Consider the following 14,983-nt stretch of genomic DNA (forward strand, 5'->3'; position numbering starts at 1 on the left):
CTATCATAAATCATTTAATTTGATAATTTAAACAGACATAGTAAATGTAATCTGATGTTGAATCAAGCCACTGTATCATTTGAAGAGTTATGTGAAAATTGAATGAAACAATGTTTAGATGAACCAAGTCTATATGCAGTCTATAAGTGTTAGAATGTATCACAAAAAGAAGGCACTGCACTACTCAATTTATTTAGAAACAAGGACTTAAGAATTAGGAAAGCTGGCATTGTTCTCCCAGACGTGGCAGATTATGTTACGCTACATGGTTGAACAGCATGTTAAATGACAATGAGCACCGCCAAAAGTTTGTGTTGCATGATATTAACAAACATTATGACAACATTAACAATAATTTGTTTAAACATTTGGTTAGTAACACAGATTTTTACGAGTTTGTCAGTTGTACAAGCTAATAAACTAGTGATTTGTATGCTATTTTGCATAGCTGAAACATAAAATCCATTAATAGACTCCTTTTCAGATCTATACTGCTAAGAGGTCTAAAAGTGATCATATATAGCTATTTTGACAGACGTACTACTTAACAAAGTCATCTTATATTGGAGACTCTCTGATACTTACTTGGTTTTCTTGAAATAACTAAGTGTGATGACTGTTTATTTGCTACACTTGGTATTAAAGATCAATACACAGTTGTAGTACAAAATGAAGGTCTAGTCATAGTTAAGCATTTGTTGAATGACATGCACTTTGAAAACATACTGTCTATAGATAAGGTATTTTAATTGTTTGAGCTGATATTAAATCATAATATCTTTTGCTTTAACAGCAAGTTTTATCAGCAAATTAGTGAGTCCCTATGGGAGCAATAATTGCTTCCACTGTTGCCCACTTAATGTTAATTCAATAGTGAAAAAGTGATTTTGGAATATAGACACTGGCAGTATTTCAACCTTTATTTACAATGTAAGACATTAAGCATTTAATTGACACCATGTTCTTGGAGTTGTCAGACAACTGGTCTACTTTTAGCATCAATTAATTTGATATTAACTTGTAAGTTCTAGTGGAAGAAAGTAGGTTAAGGACTGATATGTACTGGAAACCTGACTGATACATACTGGAAACCTACTTACAGTTATACCTGTCTTCATGTAAATAGTTGTCACTCAAGATACATTCAACAGAATATGATCAAGGGACAAGCACCATGGGTACTTAGGATGATTTCTGATGATAAAGACTTTGATGAAACACTGGAGTTCCTTTAAGTATGTTAAAAAATATGTACTGCACTGACAACACCATACTGAGGTTATTTTGTATAAAACAGAAAAGATGAGCATATCTCCATTATAAAACCAGAAAACATGTTAATGGAAAGTCATGACAGTCCTGCTTATTTTATAAATGGAGCATTTGTACTTGACTTTTGTCCTGATCCAGTTGCAATTAAGCAAGACACCAAACACAAAAACACAAATGAAACCTTTTAAAAAGGACAATGATACATGAAGAAGAATGACACAATGATGTATCTCTTTCACAGCTATTTCAGAAAGTATCAACTGAGCCCTATCATTGTGAAATTAAGACACTGGATGCATGCATCTGACCTGACTAAGGAGTTTCTCTCACCTGCAGGCATCACCGTGACAGGGGAAATAGAGCAGGTATTGATTTGATGACCTTTATTAAAGGAATCCTGATGAGCTACGTGCGTATTTTCCTTGTCTGTTTGCTCTTCACCTTTTTGATATTTTCTATACACCCCATACCTTCTCTTGTAAGACTTCAGGATGTGTTCACGTATATGGATACCACAGCAATGCAGCTGTAAATAATGCATAACTGTTTGGTGGTCTGCAGTGTCTGGGGCCATCATGCTGGGGAGGCTGATACAGTTTTCATGTGCCCATCATAAGAACACAATGAATATGTCTGATGCTACATGACTAATAAATATTATTCTGCATTACAGTTAAAAATAGCACTTCATAAATATATTGTAGTTTAAGTTAACAATGTAACATTTAGTCGTATAATATTACGAATTTTATTATCACCACTGCAGAGTTATTAAGCCATGCTTGCATTGAGTTTCATAATTCACACACAGTAGGGAACTGACTAAAGAATTTACCGAGGTCATTTGAATGAGCTAATGGGAACTTATCTTTAAGCTGTGTTGGCTGTAATGCCAAAAGATGATAAAGACCCATTAGACCCAGCTTCATGTGGACCCATTTCAGTTTTAAACCGTGATTATAAAGTGTTTATGTCTATAACAGCTAAAAGAATGGCAAAGGTGTGACCAAAATTGATAGATATGGATCAGTGTGGTTTTTTGGAAGGGAGGGGAGGCAAACACGTGACAATATTAATAGAACAATGATGATCCAGTAAAATACTGCTGTTGGATCTTGATATAGACAAAGTGCTAGGCAAAGTTAGCTGGGATTTTATGAGTAGGGCAATGAAAGTGTTTGCATTCCCTGATGCAATAATAAGGTTAATTAGGAGGATATAGGAGAAATTGGAGGTAAAAATTAAAGTGGCAGGGTTCCTCTCTGAAGATAAAACAAAGGTTACAGCTGTAAATTATGCACCTACATAAGGACCGGTCTACCAATTTATGGGGACATGATAAAATGAAGAATTCAGGAGTATGAATTAAAAATGATTCTGTCAGCTAAGGATACTTAGGAAAAGGCTGAATAAACGAGAATACAAAATCATGTTTATAGATATGGATAGCAAGATACGAGTAGTGACAAGATTTTTAACCTCTTAAGTTTTATATGCAGGACAGGCATATTTTTATCAATTTATCAACCAGAGAAGTTGTCACAGTAATTAATAAAGAGTTGAAGGAATTTATCTGGGAAGAAAAGAGGGCAAGAGTCAAATTGTGATAAGTTGATTATTCTAAATAGAACAAGGTGGTTTAGGATTACTGGATTTGAAGGGATAGTTTAGAGCTACACAGTTAAGGTTCGAATACAGCACTCAAATAGAAAAGTATAAATCAAAGTGGAAAGGGATGATGATGATGATGATGAAATGGTGGGGGGATTCAAGAAATAAGGAGAGAGAGTGGGATTTTGGATGCAGATCCTTAAGGATAGTAACAACGGCCATACAGAATATTATATTCAAGAAGTAGCTGAAATTATTCTAAGAACTAAGCCAAGATGAGAATGGAGAACAGAGATTTTGTTAATAGGGATGACTGCAATTAGGGGTAAGGAGAACAGACAAGAGATGGCTAGAATTTATTGTAGAAAACTGACAAAGGAAACAAGGTATTGGCAACAAATAACTAGAAAGAGAAAGTTAACAGAAAGGAAAGAGGACAGCAAGACATTTGGACTGCAGGCTAGAGACTGCCTTCCCTGTCAGGGATTGATATTAGAGTATAGGCAAACAGACGTGGATAGAGAAATCCCAAATGCAAGACCTGCTCTGGTAGAGTTTTCAGATGAATTCTGAACAGAAGCTGCTGTTAAAAAAGGGATAATTTAATGGGGCATATAAAATACTGCACGATAGGTATAGGAATTAATCAGAGGAGGTTAATAAAGATTGGAGAGAAAAACGGAATAAGCAATTTGCAAGGAAACAATGGGAGGATATATAATATATATATATATGGCTCCCAAGTATGCAGCGAAGTCTAGCAGATTTAGGATTTTTGGTTGAAAGTGTTTGCATAGGTATATTTATACACCAAACAGAGTCCAAAGAAGTTTTCCTCAGATAGATGGCAAGTGTGGAAGGTGTGATGGAGAAGAAAGTGGTTACTGGAAACATATGATTTCGAAGTGTAATAAGTTGGCAGATTTAAAAAATTCCCTACAAAATTCTTTGCCAGAAATATTGAGTGAGCAAATTAATGTAACTAAGGAAATTATTTTTTAGCTGGGATACAAGATCTGAATTGTCTAGACATAGTAAGGCCTTGCTAAGTTTAATTCTGGTGGCTGCCAAAAAAGCAATTACTAGAAAATAGAAATAAAAGTGTAAACCAACTGTATTTGAAGCATTGAATATTGTAGCAGAAATAAAAGAACTTGAAGTGGGATCTTTAGAAAAAAGGTAGGAGCAAATTACAGAGAAAAAATTGGAAATTGTAGGAAAATACATACAAAATAATGTTTTGAAGAAAGATTGAGATTTAAGGGAAGGAAAGAACTGAACAATTTTTGCAATGATACATTGATGACAGCTGTGCAGAAAACATATGTGATGCATAACGTTGTTAATTAGGAGTATTTTAATACGGTTAGTTTTCTTTTATACAAGTGTATATTTTCCCAGTCCTCCTCCTCTACGCCATATTACTGTATTCAGTCTGATCACATATGCCACATGTGACAAAATATTTTAATTACCATCACAGAAATAAATGTAAGGTTATCTTTTTGAAATCCTACAAGCTTTCACAGGCTTGTGACCAGCTGAAGGAACAGAATAAAGACACTACTGAGACCTTTTTAACTGGTATAAATGAAATTGTTTCAAGTGGCCAAAAAGTAAAAGAGCTACTGCTTTCATCAAAAAAAAAATAACAATAATAACAAGATGACGGCCCTTCTGATGCTGTCAAGGCAGAATACTAACCATATGTGCTCCCTCTCAAATTATATCCCTTGTATATGTCACTAGAAGATAACCACAGCAATACAGTAAGGAATGTGTTGGGCTGTATATTCATGTTCACTTCAAAAATCGAGTGGCAAATGAAGTCAAGAGATTGACCCTAGAATGTTAACTGTACAATGTAGGCTTTTTGTCAGATTGCTAACAGAGCTGATTCGATGATCTGGGTAATCTCCAGATAGAAAATACACAAAATAAATGATCAGATAGTATCAGTCTTTTTGTTTGCTGCTCATTGACCATTGATTTCTATCAAAATGTATTGATTCAGATCTCATCCTACATAAGACAGACTACATGACTGCCCTAGTATCATGGGAAACAGCAAAACAAAACTCACTGGACAAGGGAGCTCCATGCATACGGTTAATACTCTCTTTATTGGCAGATTGCTTGCTTAGCCATAAGGGCTAATTAGTAAATCAAATGCTGCATTACAGTCCTTAAGTTTTTTTACTTGTTAATGATGTTTTGGTTTAACTAATGGATCTCGATCTAATTTTACACTTCTATGACAGTGGTTAAAGGAATTGTTGTTAATATTTCAAGTAACATAATTTATAAAATTATGACATAAGGCCAGATTCATTAATGTCTATACTAAGTGTATACTATTCTGAGTGAAGAGACAACACAAGCAGAACTCCTACCTTCTTCCTCCTAATTTTAGTTTTTATACTTATTTTCTTGCAACCTTCAATACTGAGGAGGATTCATAAATTCCACCACAATGTGTAGATTATGTCTGCACTTAGTATAATCTTTCTGAGTGAACAGACATCACAAAAACTGTGGCAGGGATGTTCTTGAATACAGATCGTGAACACTTAGTGTAGGCATTCATAAATCCAGCCAAAGTTCGTCTAATGCAACACTAGCCTAGTCATTCCCTTTTCTCCTTTCTTAATAATTCTGTTGTCATGATGAGAAGGAATATAAACCTGACAGCTGTCTGCTATTGTCCAAGGGATCTCCAGACGACAGTCAGGTAGCTATTTTGATTACTGTGGCAATGCTCCTGTGATTGCATTCTACATATCTACATTCCACTCTATACCACCTCCTCAGCTGACTACAACATCTGCTTTGGAAAGATTTGCAGCTACTTTCTAAATCTTCCTCTCCTTGCTTATATACATGTGCACTTTCCTTTCTTTGTTCCATTTTAGAAATAAGGCAGTTTATAAAAGTACATCCAAATATAATGCAGCTGATTTCTTTGTCCTTAGACATGACTTTACTAAGGTATGTATTTATTTATTTTGATGTATATGCAATAGCAAAGTGGATGATATACTGATCAAGTTTCTACCACAGATCTTAAGCACACAGGGTTCATTCCTCACCTCCTGTATGTCTGTGGGTCTTTTTAAGTTCTGCACATGCCTGTGCATGTTTTCCCAAGCACTTAATTTTCTTCGCCAAAACATTTCTGGCTGATTGACTAATCTAAATTGCCCATTTGTAGTGTATTAGTCCTTCATGTTGTAACCTAGGTTATGGACAAAAAGGTCTGTGAAGGACCAGATCACTTAAGTGGTTAACAAATACATTTAAAAGAAAAAAAAATGACATTGACTGGAGTCAGCCAAAATAATGAGAAAGATAGTGGTATACAAATGAATGGTTTGTATTAACAGATATAATGCAAATTATAAAGCCTGCTATTCAATGGAATGACTCTTTGCCTGATCACAGTTTCATTAGAATGCTGACAGCCTGCCAGACCTTGTGTTTTTTTTTTACTTTCTTCAACTATTAAAGCATGATATTCAATAGGATTTGCATTTGATTTATTTAGCATAATCCACTGTTCTGTCATCTCTCTACATACCTCAGTTTGTAACTTCTTTTAACAAAGTGCAAAAAGAACATCAGAAACAAAATTAATGAGCCTACCACAGAAAAATGATAAAATCTCCCGCGTAATGCAGGAAAATGCAAAGCACTAGTGAACATATAAAGCAAAATATCCTTTTCTTACCTTCAGTTCATTCAGTGTTATGTTTCCAAGCCTGCAGTATACCTTGATGTAATATGTGGCTTCTGAGGCACATTGAAAGAGACAGGAGCCAAGGGATACTGCCTTCAGGTAATAATTCTCTGCCAGCTCATGCTGCTGGAGTAAATAGTAGATAGTAGCCAGGCGATGGTATGCAACTAGCCCCATCAAGTTATCACCTATATAAAGGTAAGACCAGTTAAAAGCCAGGTATATGCATCTTTATCTACTTTGAACAATTCAGAATGCTTCTAAATTTACTTAGATTTTTACAGGAAATGCATATTAAGAACTGCAGTGTGGTTGGCATGCCACAGAGGCTTACTTGGCATTTTAAAAACTTAAAAAAAAAATTCAAATGGTCAAAGGATGAAACAAAATTAATCTGAGATGTCAGTTTTTCAAATACCATGTCTTACATCTGATTATTAAGGCTTATAAGTTTTACTGAAGAGGTGCTTGAAAAGGATTAGGGGAAATATCCAAACATTCAGATGTTTGAGACAAATATCTGTGAGACCCAGAGTTTCAAAAGATAATGTTCATGTGCTAAGAAATGAAGCAAAATCAGAAGCTCACAATAATGCCATTAAGGCATGTTTGTAAAGGGGAACTTAGTCCCCTTGCACCATCCTGATGTGAGGTTACTGTGACCCTGAACCCCTGCTACTTATTTATACTAACTCTAAGATTACTGTACCTCAGAGTGGGGAGACTAACTCAAGGAACTGCAAACTCAGACTTAGTGCATATCTACTGTATGGCACTTATAAGTCTCGCTGTTCTAATTATGACAGTTATGGTTCTCATAATTTAACAAGAATTCCTTTACAAACTTCGCTGAGCTAACCTCACTGAAGCAAAGTAAAAAATGCAAAATATTGAATATGCAGTTCACTAAAAGACTACAAATGATACCGCCTAAAAACTCCTCTTAAAACAGTTTCTAAAATCCCTCCATCCATCCATTCACAACCTCTTTTTCCCATTTTTCGCATATGGGGTCAGGGTGTCACTTCAAAAGTGACAATCATTTAGCGGCAATGTTTACACCATCACCCTGCCATGGTAGTTCTTCCACATCACACACTTGCACACACACTCACACCTATGGGCAATTTAAAGTGTACACTCCACCTACTGCATATCTTTGGAATGTGGAAGGAAAATGGAGCACCGAGAGGAAACTCATGCAAACACAGGGAGGACATGCCCACTCTTTACAAAAGGCAATCCAGGCGAGAATCAAACTGGGGAATCCTCTTGCTGTGAGGCGACAATGCTATCCACTGTGCCACTAGTTTCTAAAATAATTTATTAAAATGAAAAATATGGGAACATGTTAATTCAATAACAGTGATTTTGTTAAAGAGGAAAAGTCTGAGAGAAGTTCACCAAACCTATTTTCAGTGATAGTGGACTTTTCATCTTTCTTGACTGTTGTGTGATCTATAATTTGGTATATTAACTTTACAGAGTATGCAACATGTAATACCCAGGATGTAGTCTATTTAGTGAACTGTATATCCTGTGAGGCATTCTGGAAAGATCAACCAAAAGTTGAAAGAGAGAATTTCCTCCAATCTCTTTGACATTAGAAAATGTGTGCCAACTAATGTCTTGGCAAAGCATGTAATGATGAATTGTGTGCAGCTTAGCTCTAAATTTCGTGTTTTATCATGAGTCACACTAGGGAATAGAGGTGGTGACCTTGCTAATAAAACAGAGATAGAGGAATATAAATGGATAAATTATTTTTGGGCTGACCACCCACCAGGACTAAATGTCACTAATAGTTTAAAACCACAATTAAAACAGAAACACTCTTAGCGACTTAACTTCACATTGATGCTTTGTTATACAAATTAGGTCAAGTTTGATTTTCAGATTGTAGGCTTTTATACCATGTCATGAACTGTGTTATTTTTATTGGCTGGCATATGATATATATTGATGCATTACAGCTTGTCTGTTTTTAACACTATACTGAAGAAGATTTTGTTAACTCAAAAGCTTTGTTTGTTGTTTTATAATAACCTGATGGTTTTGGACCACTGTTTCTCTTGCTTCCACAACATTTGACCTCTCTGATCAAATTTTGGCTGTTTAGGTGAATTTTTACTTGTGTATAAATCTATAATTCTGTTAAATGCAACTTAAACAAAATCTGATGCAGTGAGTGCTGAACTCCACTCAGTAAAATTTGACTGTAAAAGAATATTGTGCTTGATACACGGCTATTCTTCTTCTTCTACCTTTTCCCAATTAGGGGTCGCCACAGCGGATCGCCTGCCCACTCATGATTGGCAGTAGAGTTTTTATGGTGCCGAGTTGCCAGCCCGGCACCCAAACTTCCACGGAAGGCACACACATGCACGCACTCATGCCTAGGGCCAATTTAGAGTGCCCAATCCACCTACAGCATGTCTTTGTGAAATGAGAGGAAACCGGAGCACCCAGAGAAAACCCACATGACCATGGGGAGGACATGCAGACTCCACACAGAATGCACCCCAGCCAAGGATCGAACCAGAGAACCTCTTGCTGTGAGGTGACAACACTAACTGCTGCACCACCATGGCTGTCCTTACTTCCAGATAATACTCATTCTGTTATGTTTACATTGTAATGTCTGCAAAGTGGAAATGAAATGCAAATCATCACAGAGATTTATTCACAGGAACTACTTATATGCTTAAGCTATCAAATCCCATTCTGAAATTCAAATTCTCCTGCAAGGGCTAGATGAAACTAATGCTTGGTGTACAAATCTTTGTTCTTGGTGTAGAACTCTTTGGATTGGTTCAATGGACCCCACTGTGTGGGTTTAATTTCAGTTCCAAGAAATGAGGCATAGTTTCCTTAGGTAAATCTAGCATCACTCATGCTTACCATATAGCTACCATTATACTTAAATTTGTCACAGTTACTAGGAACCTGAGTATGTATGTTGAAAACAGACTCTCTTTTGATCACCACATATTTCTGGTAGTTACAAAGTCCTTTTACCTTACACAAATTATACTTCATGGAATCTTCTCAATGTCCAGAGGAGTTATAGTCCCACTATTCAGCACTTATTATGTCCACCACTTACTATATGGCATCAAAACCAGCTTGAGAGACTGCAACATTTTCTCATCAAAATTATTTCAGTTCCAAGTACCCATAGTTTCCTTGATAGACCTAAAAGCTGTGTAACTCTCTGAGAGGTGATAGCTGCTTAACCTTTTATTCTACCAGTGACTTGTGACCCTTTGAACTCATTCACCTTTATAGAACCGGTGGTAAAATAAACATCCATTCTAGAGTCCTAAACCTATAACACAACATCAACAAATACCTAATCCAAAGTAACCCCTGTTTATGCAATGATCTGCACTTACCTATCAAACAAGGTACTTTCCTAGCAACCTTTAAAATCAGTCATGATGGCTGGATGGGTGATCGCAAATTTTCACCAGGTATGAACGGAGAAAGTCTACTTTCAGTCACTGTTAGCCTCCCACAGGTACTTGATGGCGTTCTTTCCATAGGCCTACTATGAAACTATGAAACCATAAAATCCTGTATGATATAATTTGAGATTAGTTACAGCACCTGGGTTATGGGCTATTCTACAAGGCTGTAGTTATGAAAAATTATTTTCAGAAAACATTACAAGAAGCAGCAGAGCTTCTGTTAGAGTTTATTTCAATACTTAAAACACCATCTTGCTTTCTTTAGTGTGTCACATATTTCAAGGCACTATGCATTAACATGCAGTGCACTGCAGGAACTGGGAGATGCATACTAGAGAAATTAACGGTTATGCATTATAAGCATGGTGGTGATCTTTGGGACTATAAGTATTAAAGAAATTAAATGTTTCTTTGATAAAAGTACATGAATATATTAACATATCTGACAATCTGTAGTGTTTACATTGTTAGTGGACACTACCATCTCTGTGTTTACATTGACCTCTTCATATAATGTTTGTACTGCTGTTAATGTATTTCATCGTTGGATTAACCTCATAGCAAACTTAATCTGACTCAATCATATTTATGCAATTATGCAGTAATATACAGTTTACTATTTTTTGTATTTCTTTTGTGATCAATATATGTTGTTCTCAGGGCTCAGGAGGTCTAACCCAGTAAACAAGCAGTAAATAAATGAATACCCACACTGTCTGGCAATTAGCAGTGGTGAAACTGATAGTAATCAGAATAAAACCATATCAGAAGTGGACGGCTCTTACCAGAAGTAGAGCTGAGTATTACAGCCATGGTGGCATACTCCAGTGCCTTCTCCAAGTTCTTAAGACTCATCTGAAGGTCAGTTAGTTTGTTGAAAATCCTGAGCTCTGTATAGCGATCACCAATTCGTCTTACCAAAGGTAAAGCTCCATCCTGTGGAGAAATTGTAGAAATATTGTTAGCTGTAAGTTGTGAGGGATACTTTACTATGAAAGAATGCCTAAAACTGCAGCACATTCCCAGTAACATTCATATGTTTAATGCACAGTATTGAAGATATGAAAGTGTATTTTATTACTAATGGCTGTTGGAATTGAATGTTAAGCTTTGTTATTCTAGGCACACCACAATCTTGAATATTGCATTTGAAACCAAAACACAAGTAAGAGCAGTTGAACACCTATAAATGTGGTTCTGTTACTACAGCTCACATCATTTGCAAACTGACATAGTGAGCTTATGGAAATGCAACCCACAATGTAGCTCTGTCAAGGCAAAATCTAAATTAATTAAATCTGACTTAATGTGTTTGGTAGTTAATGGGAAAAAAGCATTCTGTATCTTAGAAGACCGCTAAAATGTAAAAGATTATCAGAAGTGTTTTACTTCTGTTATTTTTATACTTTTCCAGACCATGTGGTTAATCAGATGCTGGAAATATAGATTACTGCAATGAAGATGTGACACACCTCAGTCAGAGTCAACTACTGTCAGGCTTACACATAACTTGTCACACTTTAATGAACAATCTTCTGTAAAGAAAGATGAAAACAAAACTATTTTGGTTCACTACAGTCAAAAATTGAGTGACATAAACAAGCCCAGCCACAAGTGGACTTCCATGTAGAGATCCAACTCACTTTCCTTTTCCAGCGTAACCAAAACTACCTGCTTAAGTACCTGAACAAAAAGGCCCAGACAGAACATAAGCCTGTACAAAGAGGCATGCAAACCTTTTACATTAACTTTGATCTCCAAGAAGTAAATGCCAAACATTTGGAGGAGGTAGAACCACTCATCCAAACATCCTGTGTTCTATTTGTGAGCTGATGTTCTATCCAATGAGTACCTAAATGTGGGGATGGTGTTGAACTCTTTTAATCTCCAGCTAGGCAGCGTGCACTGACTCACCCCTATCCATTGTAGCAGTGACCCCTTTGAAAAAGTCAGTCAGGTTTACAATGTAGGACCTGCACTTGACATATCCAAACTTGGTTGGTTGAGAGTCTTTATGTTACCTATATCCTTCTTTACTAGTTCCATAGTTATCCTTTCCATAGCCTTAGAAATGAGGCTGGTCAGGTCTTTGGGTCTGTAATTATCTGTGTCTATTTTAGCTCCACCTTTGTGCAATGGAATGACTGTTACTGTCCTCTATTCCTCCGGCACAAAACCTGGTCTAAGGCTAATGTGGAACAGCCTCTGAAAGTTCATGTTTCAGGCTTGTCAGTAGGCAGCCTGGTGTGTTATCCAGCCCTGTAGATGTAGTGTTCTTGGCCATAGAATGTACCTTCAGAATTTATTCTTGGGAGATTTTAGGAGGGGATGATAGACGTGGTTATTTGATCGGAGAATATTGGATGGGAGAGTGGAGCAAAACTGGAGGTGAATTTGTTTGCTAGTAGACTGTCTTTGTCTTTTGGGTCTGAGATTGTACTATTGGCTCTGCACAGAGATGGGCACTGGTTCTGCAATTTCCAATGTAGTTGAAAGTTTTGTGGTTATCATTTGCCTGGGTGGCTATATTTACCTCATATCTAGCTTTCCTTGATTTAACCAGGATTCAGAGTGCCTTGTTTATTTTAGCAAGAGTGTTTTTGGTTCTTGAGAGTTGGATTTAATTTGTGAGTAATGAATTTTTTCTTTTGATACAGAGACTCTATTTATATTAGTGTTCCACCACAGGAGAGTGGGTTATTTTTAAATCTGGCACTGTATTTATTTCTGAGGGAGACAGACGCATATATGCTACTATTTACATGTGCACAGAACTTAGCAGTAAAGGATTTTGCATAAGCATGTAGTCATTGACGTGGAAGTGACTTCTGAATTTAAACACAACATCACTCCATTTTAGTAGATGGGCCTTCTCGTAGTGTCTGATTACTGAGGTATTGGAGGATACTTCTGGCTTCAGTCTTAAGGTGACTGTGAATAATTTGTTGCATGATTTTACATGTTATGAGGTTCCATCATGCAGAGAGAAGAGCTGTCTCATATTGGTAAGGACCAGGTCCAGGATTTTATCTCCCCTAGTTGGCAGGGGATAGGGGCAAGGAGATATCGAGGGGTCCTGCAAATAGCTATGCTATGACATGATAAGGAGTTTTGTTTTTAGTAAGCTGGACATGGAAGAGTTCCAAATCATTATCTTTTTTAAATAATCTGTAGGGGACACATTTATTTAAGACTATAGAAACACCTCCGTCTTTTAGTGCTTACTTATCATGTGGTGCTTTGTTTGTGATAGGCAATGAAGCCCTCCACTGATGGAACCTGATCTCCAGAATGATGCATATATCTATTTTTCAAGGGTGAACAGTGCTTGCAGTGTGTGGAGTTTTTGTTAAGGCTTTTAGTATTAAGCAGCTATGCCTTAATGTTATCCTGATTCTGTTTTGTTATGTTGGAAGATTTTGAATACTGACTTAGCCTAAAAGGCACTATGGGGGTGGAGAAGGTCTTAGCCACTATACAGAAGCCTGGGCAAGATACAGGCCAGCCCTGGCCAAGCAGGTTGGACTATCTATACTCTTGTCCCAGGCTGATATCAGCCTGGGAAAGGAGTATAGATAGCACCCCTTTGAATAATACCAGAATCCAAGTCAAATGTTGAAGTCAATCATCTTTTGTTCATATTGTGACATTGTTCCTAGTGATGACAGAATACTGTTCAAGGTTAGGTTCGTACCTGCCTCACTCACATATAGGTTCATAGATTAGTACTAAGCTAACTGCCCTTGTGGGCCATTTTCAGCTTAGCCAATTACCCCATGTGAGAATCAAACCCTGCACCTTATGTTTGTAAGGTAAACACCTTAACCATTATGCCAACCTCCCACCCTTTCAATATTCCAAGAGCTCCAACATGTCTCTCTTCATACAGTCCTGGGAGGTACATCTCAAGTCATTTATACCCACATATACAATGAATGTGTCATACGTGCATTTGTGGTGAAGGGAGTTGAGTCCTTGTATGATGTGGTAAATCCTAGCAAATGACAGGCAAATGACCATGACCTTGTCTTTGCACAGCCTGTAAAGTGGTACATCTGTATGTCTGACTATGGAGCCATCTTTAACAAGCGTATTGTTATTGTGGTGGTTTGCTTTATTACCTTTTGGATTGAGTCAGTTTGACTCCTGGGTATATGTTTCATGATCAGCATTGCCTGTGATGTGTGTGTGTTTGGAAAGCTGCAGAGGGTAACTGTTTCTTGAGTTACAATTGGGAGGCCTCTGTGGTTTTGCTAGGTTACTTCTAATAGCCTCAGAATAGGTAGGTCTATGTGTCTGAGATCGGTTTGCTATGGTGCTGACAATCTGATTGTTATCTGTAATGGCTTCATGTAAGAGCTTTGTCACCAGTAACATTATATAACTACATCTTTCAAAGACTGTGACAGACTATTTTAAGTAGAATATGGTTGTCAATACACGAAATGACTGCTACATTGACTCAGGATGCCCATTTCAACCAAGCTGGCTACACATACAGTTGGAAGGTGTAGATCCATGGCTCCAGTTGCTTATTACTGTAGGCTGGAGAGATAGTAGTGATTAAGAACTTAAGAGTTACTTGACTGGAGTGCTATCTGTTAAAAATAAACAATAAAGGTTGACTCATAAAAAGGAACAAGCCGCATTCTTTGAGAAAACTCTGTGCTCTTTGTGCAAACAGTAATGCTTAAATACACTAAGAATTTATGGGTTCTTCTGCATAGAGCTATTTTTTACACTTAGATTTAGCTGCACTCCTCTGTGCTCTTCCTAGATATACTGACTTTCTTCACAAAGTTAAATCTGTTTAAGGGTGTATACATTATTAAATAACTGAAGTAGCCGTTTACAAAGATGTTCTATCAATAACTGTATGGGTCTAATGCCTGAA

General features: G+C 36.8%; 1 protein-coding gene across 1 annotated transcript in view; it reads right to left on the reverse strand.

The window, feature by feature from the left end:
• SH3TC2 (SH3 domain and tetratricopeptide repeats 2) overlaps positions 1 to 14,983 on the reverse strand; it is an 819,499-nt gene that overhangs the window by 28,106 nt on the left and 776,410 nt on the right. Inside the window, exons 16-17 of the mRNA XM_044069012.1 lie at positions 10,875 to 11,025; positions 6,611 to 6,807 (exon numbers count right to left, since the gene is read on the reverse strand). Of these exons, the coding sequence (XP_043924947.1) occupies positions 6,611 to 6,807; positions 10,875 to 11,025 (348 nt within the window). The remainder of the gene's footprint in view (positions 1 to 6,610; positions 6,808 to 10,874; positions 11,026 to 14,983) is intronic.

Source organism: Protopterus annectens, chromosome 4.part0 (assembly GCF_019279795.1).
Source record: "Protopterus annectens isolate FY-2018-M chromosome 4.part0, PAN1.0, whole genome shotgun sequence".
Lineage (NCBI taxonomy): Eukaryota > Metazoa > Chordata > Ceratodontiformes > Protopteridae > Protopterus > Protopterus annectens.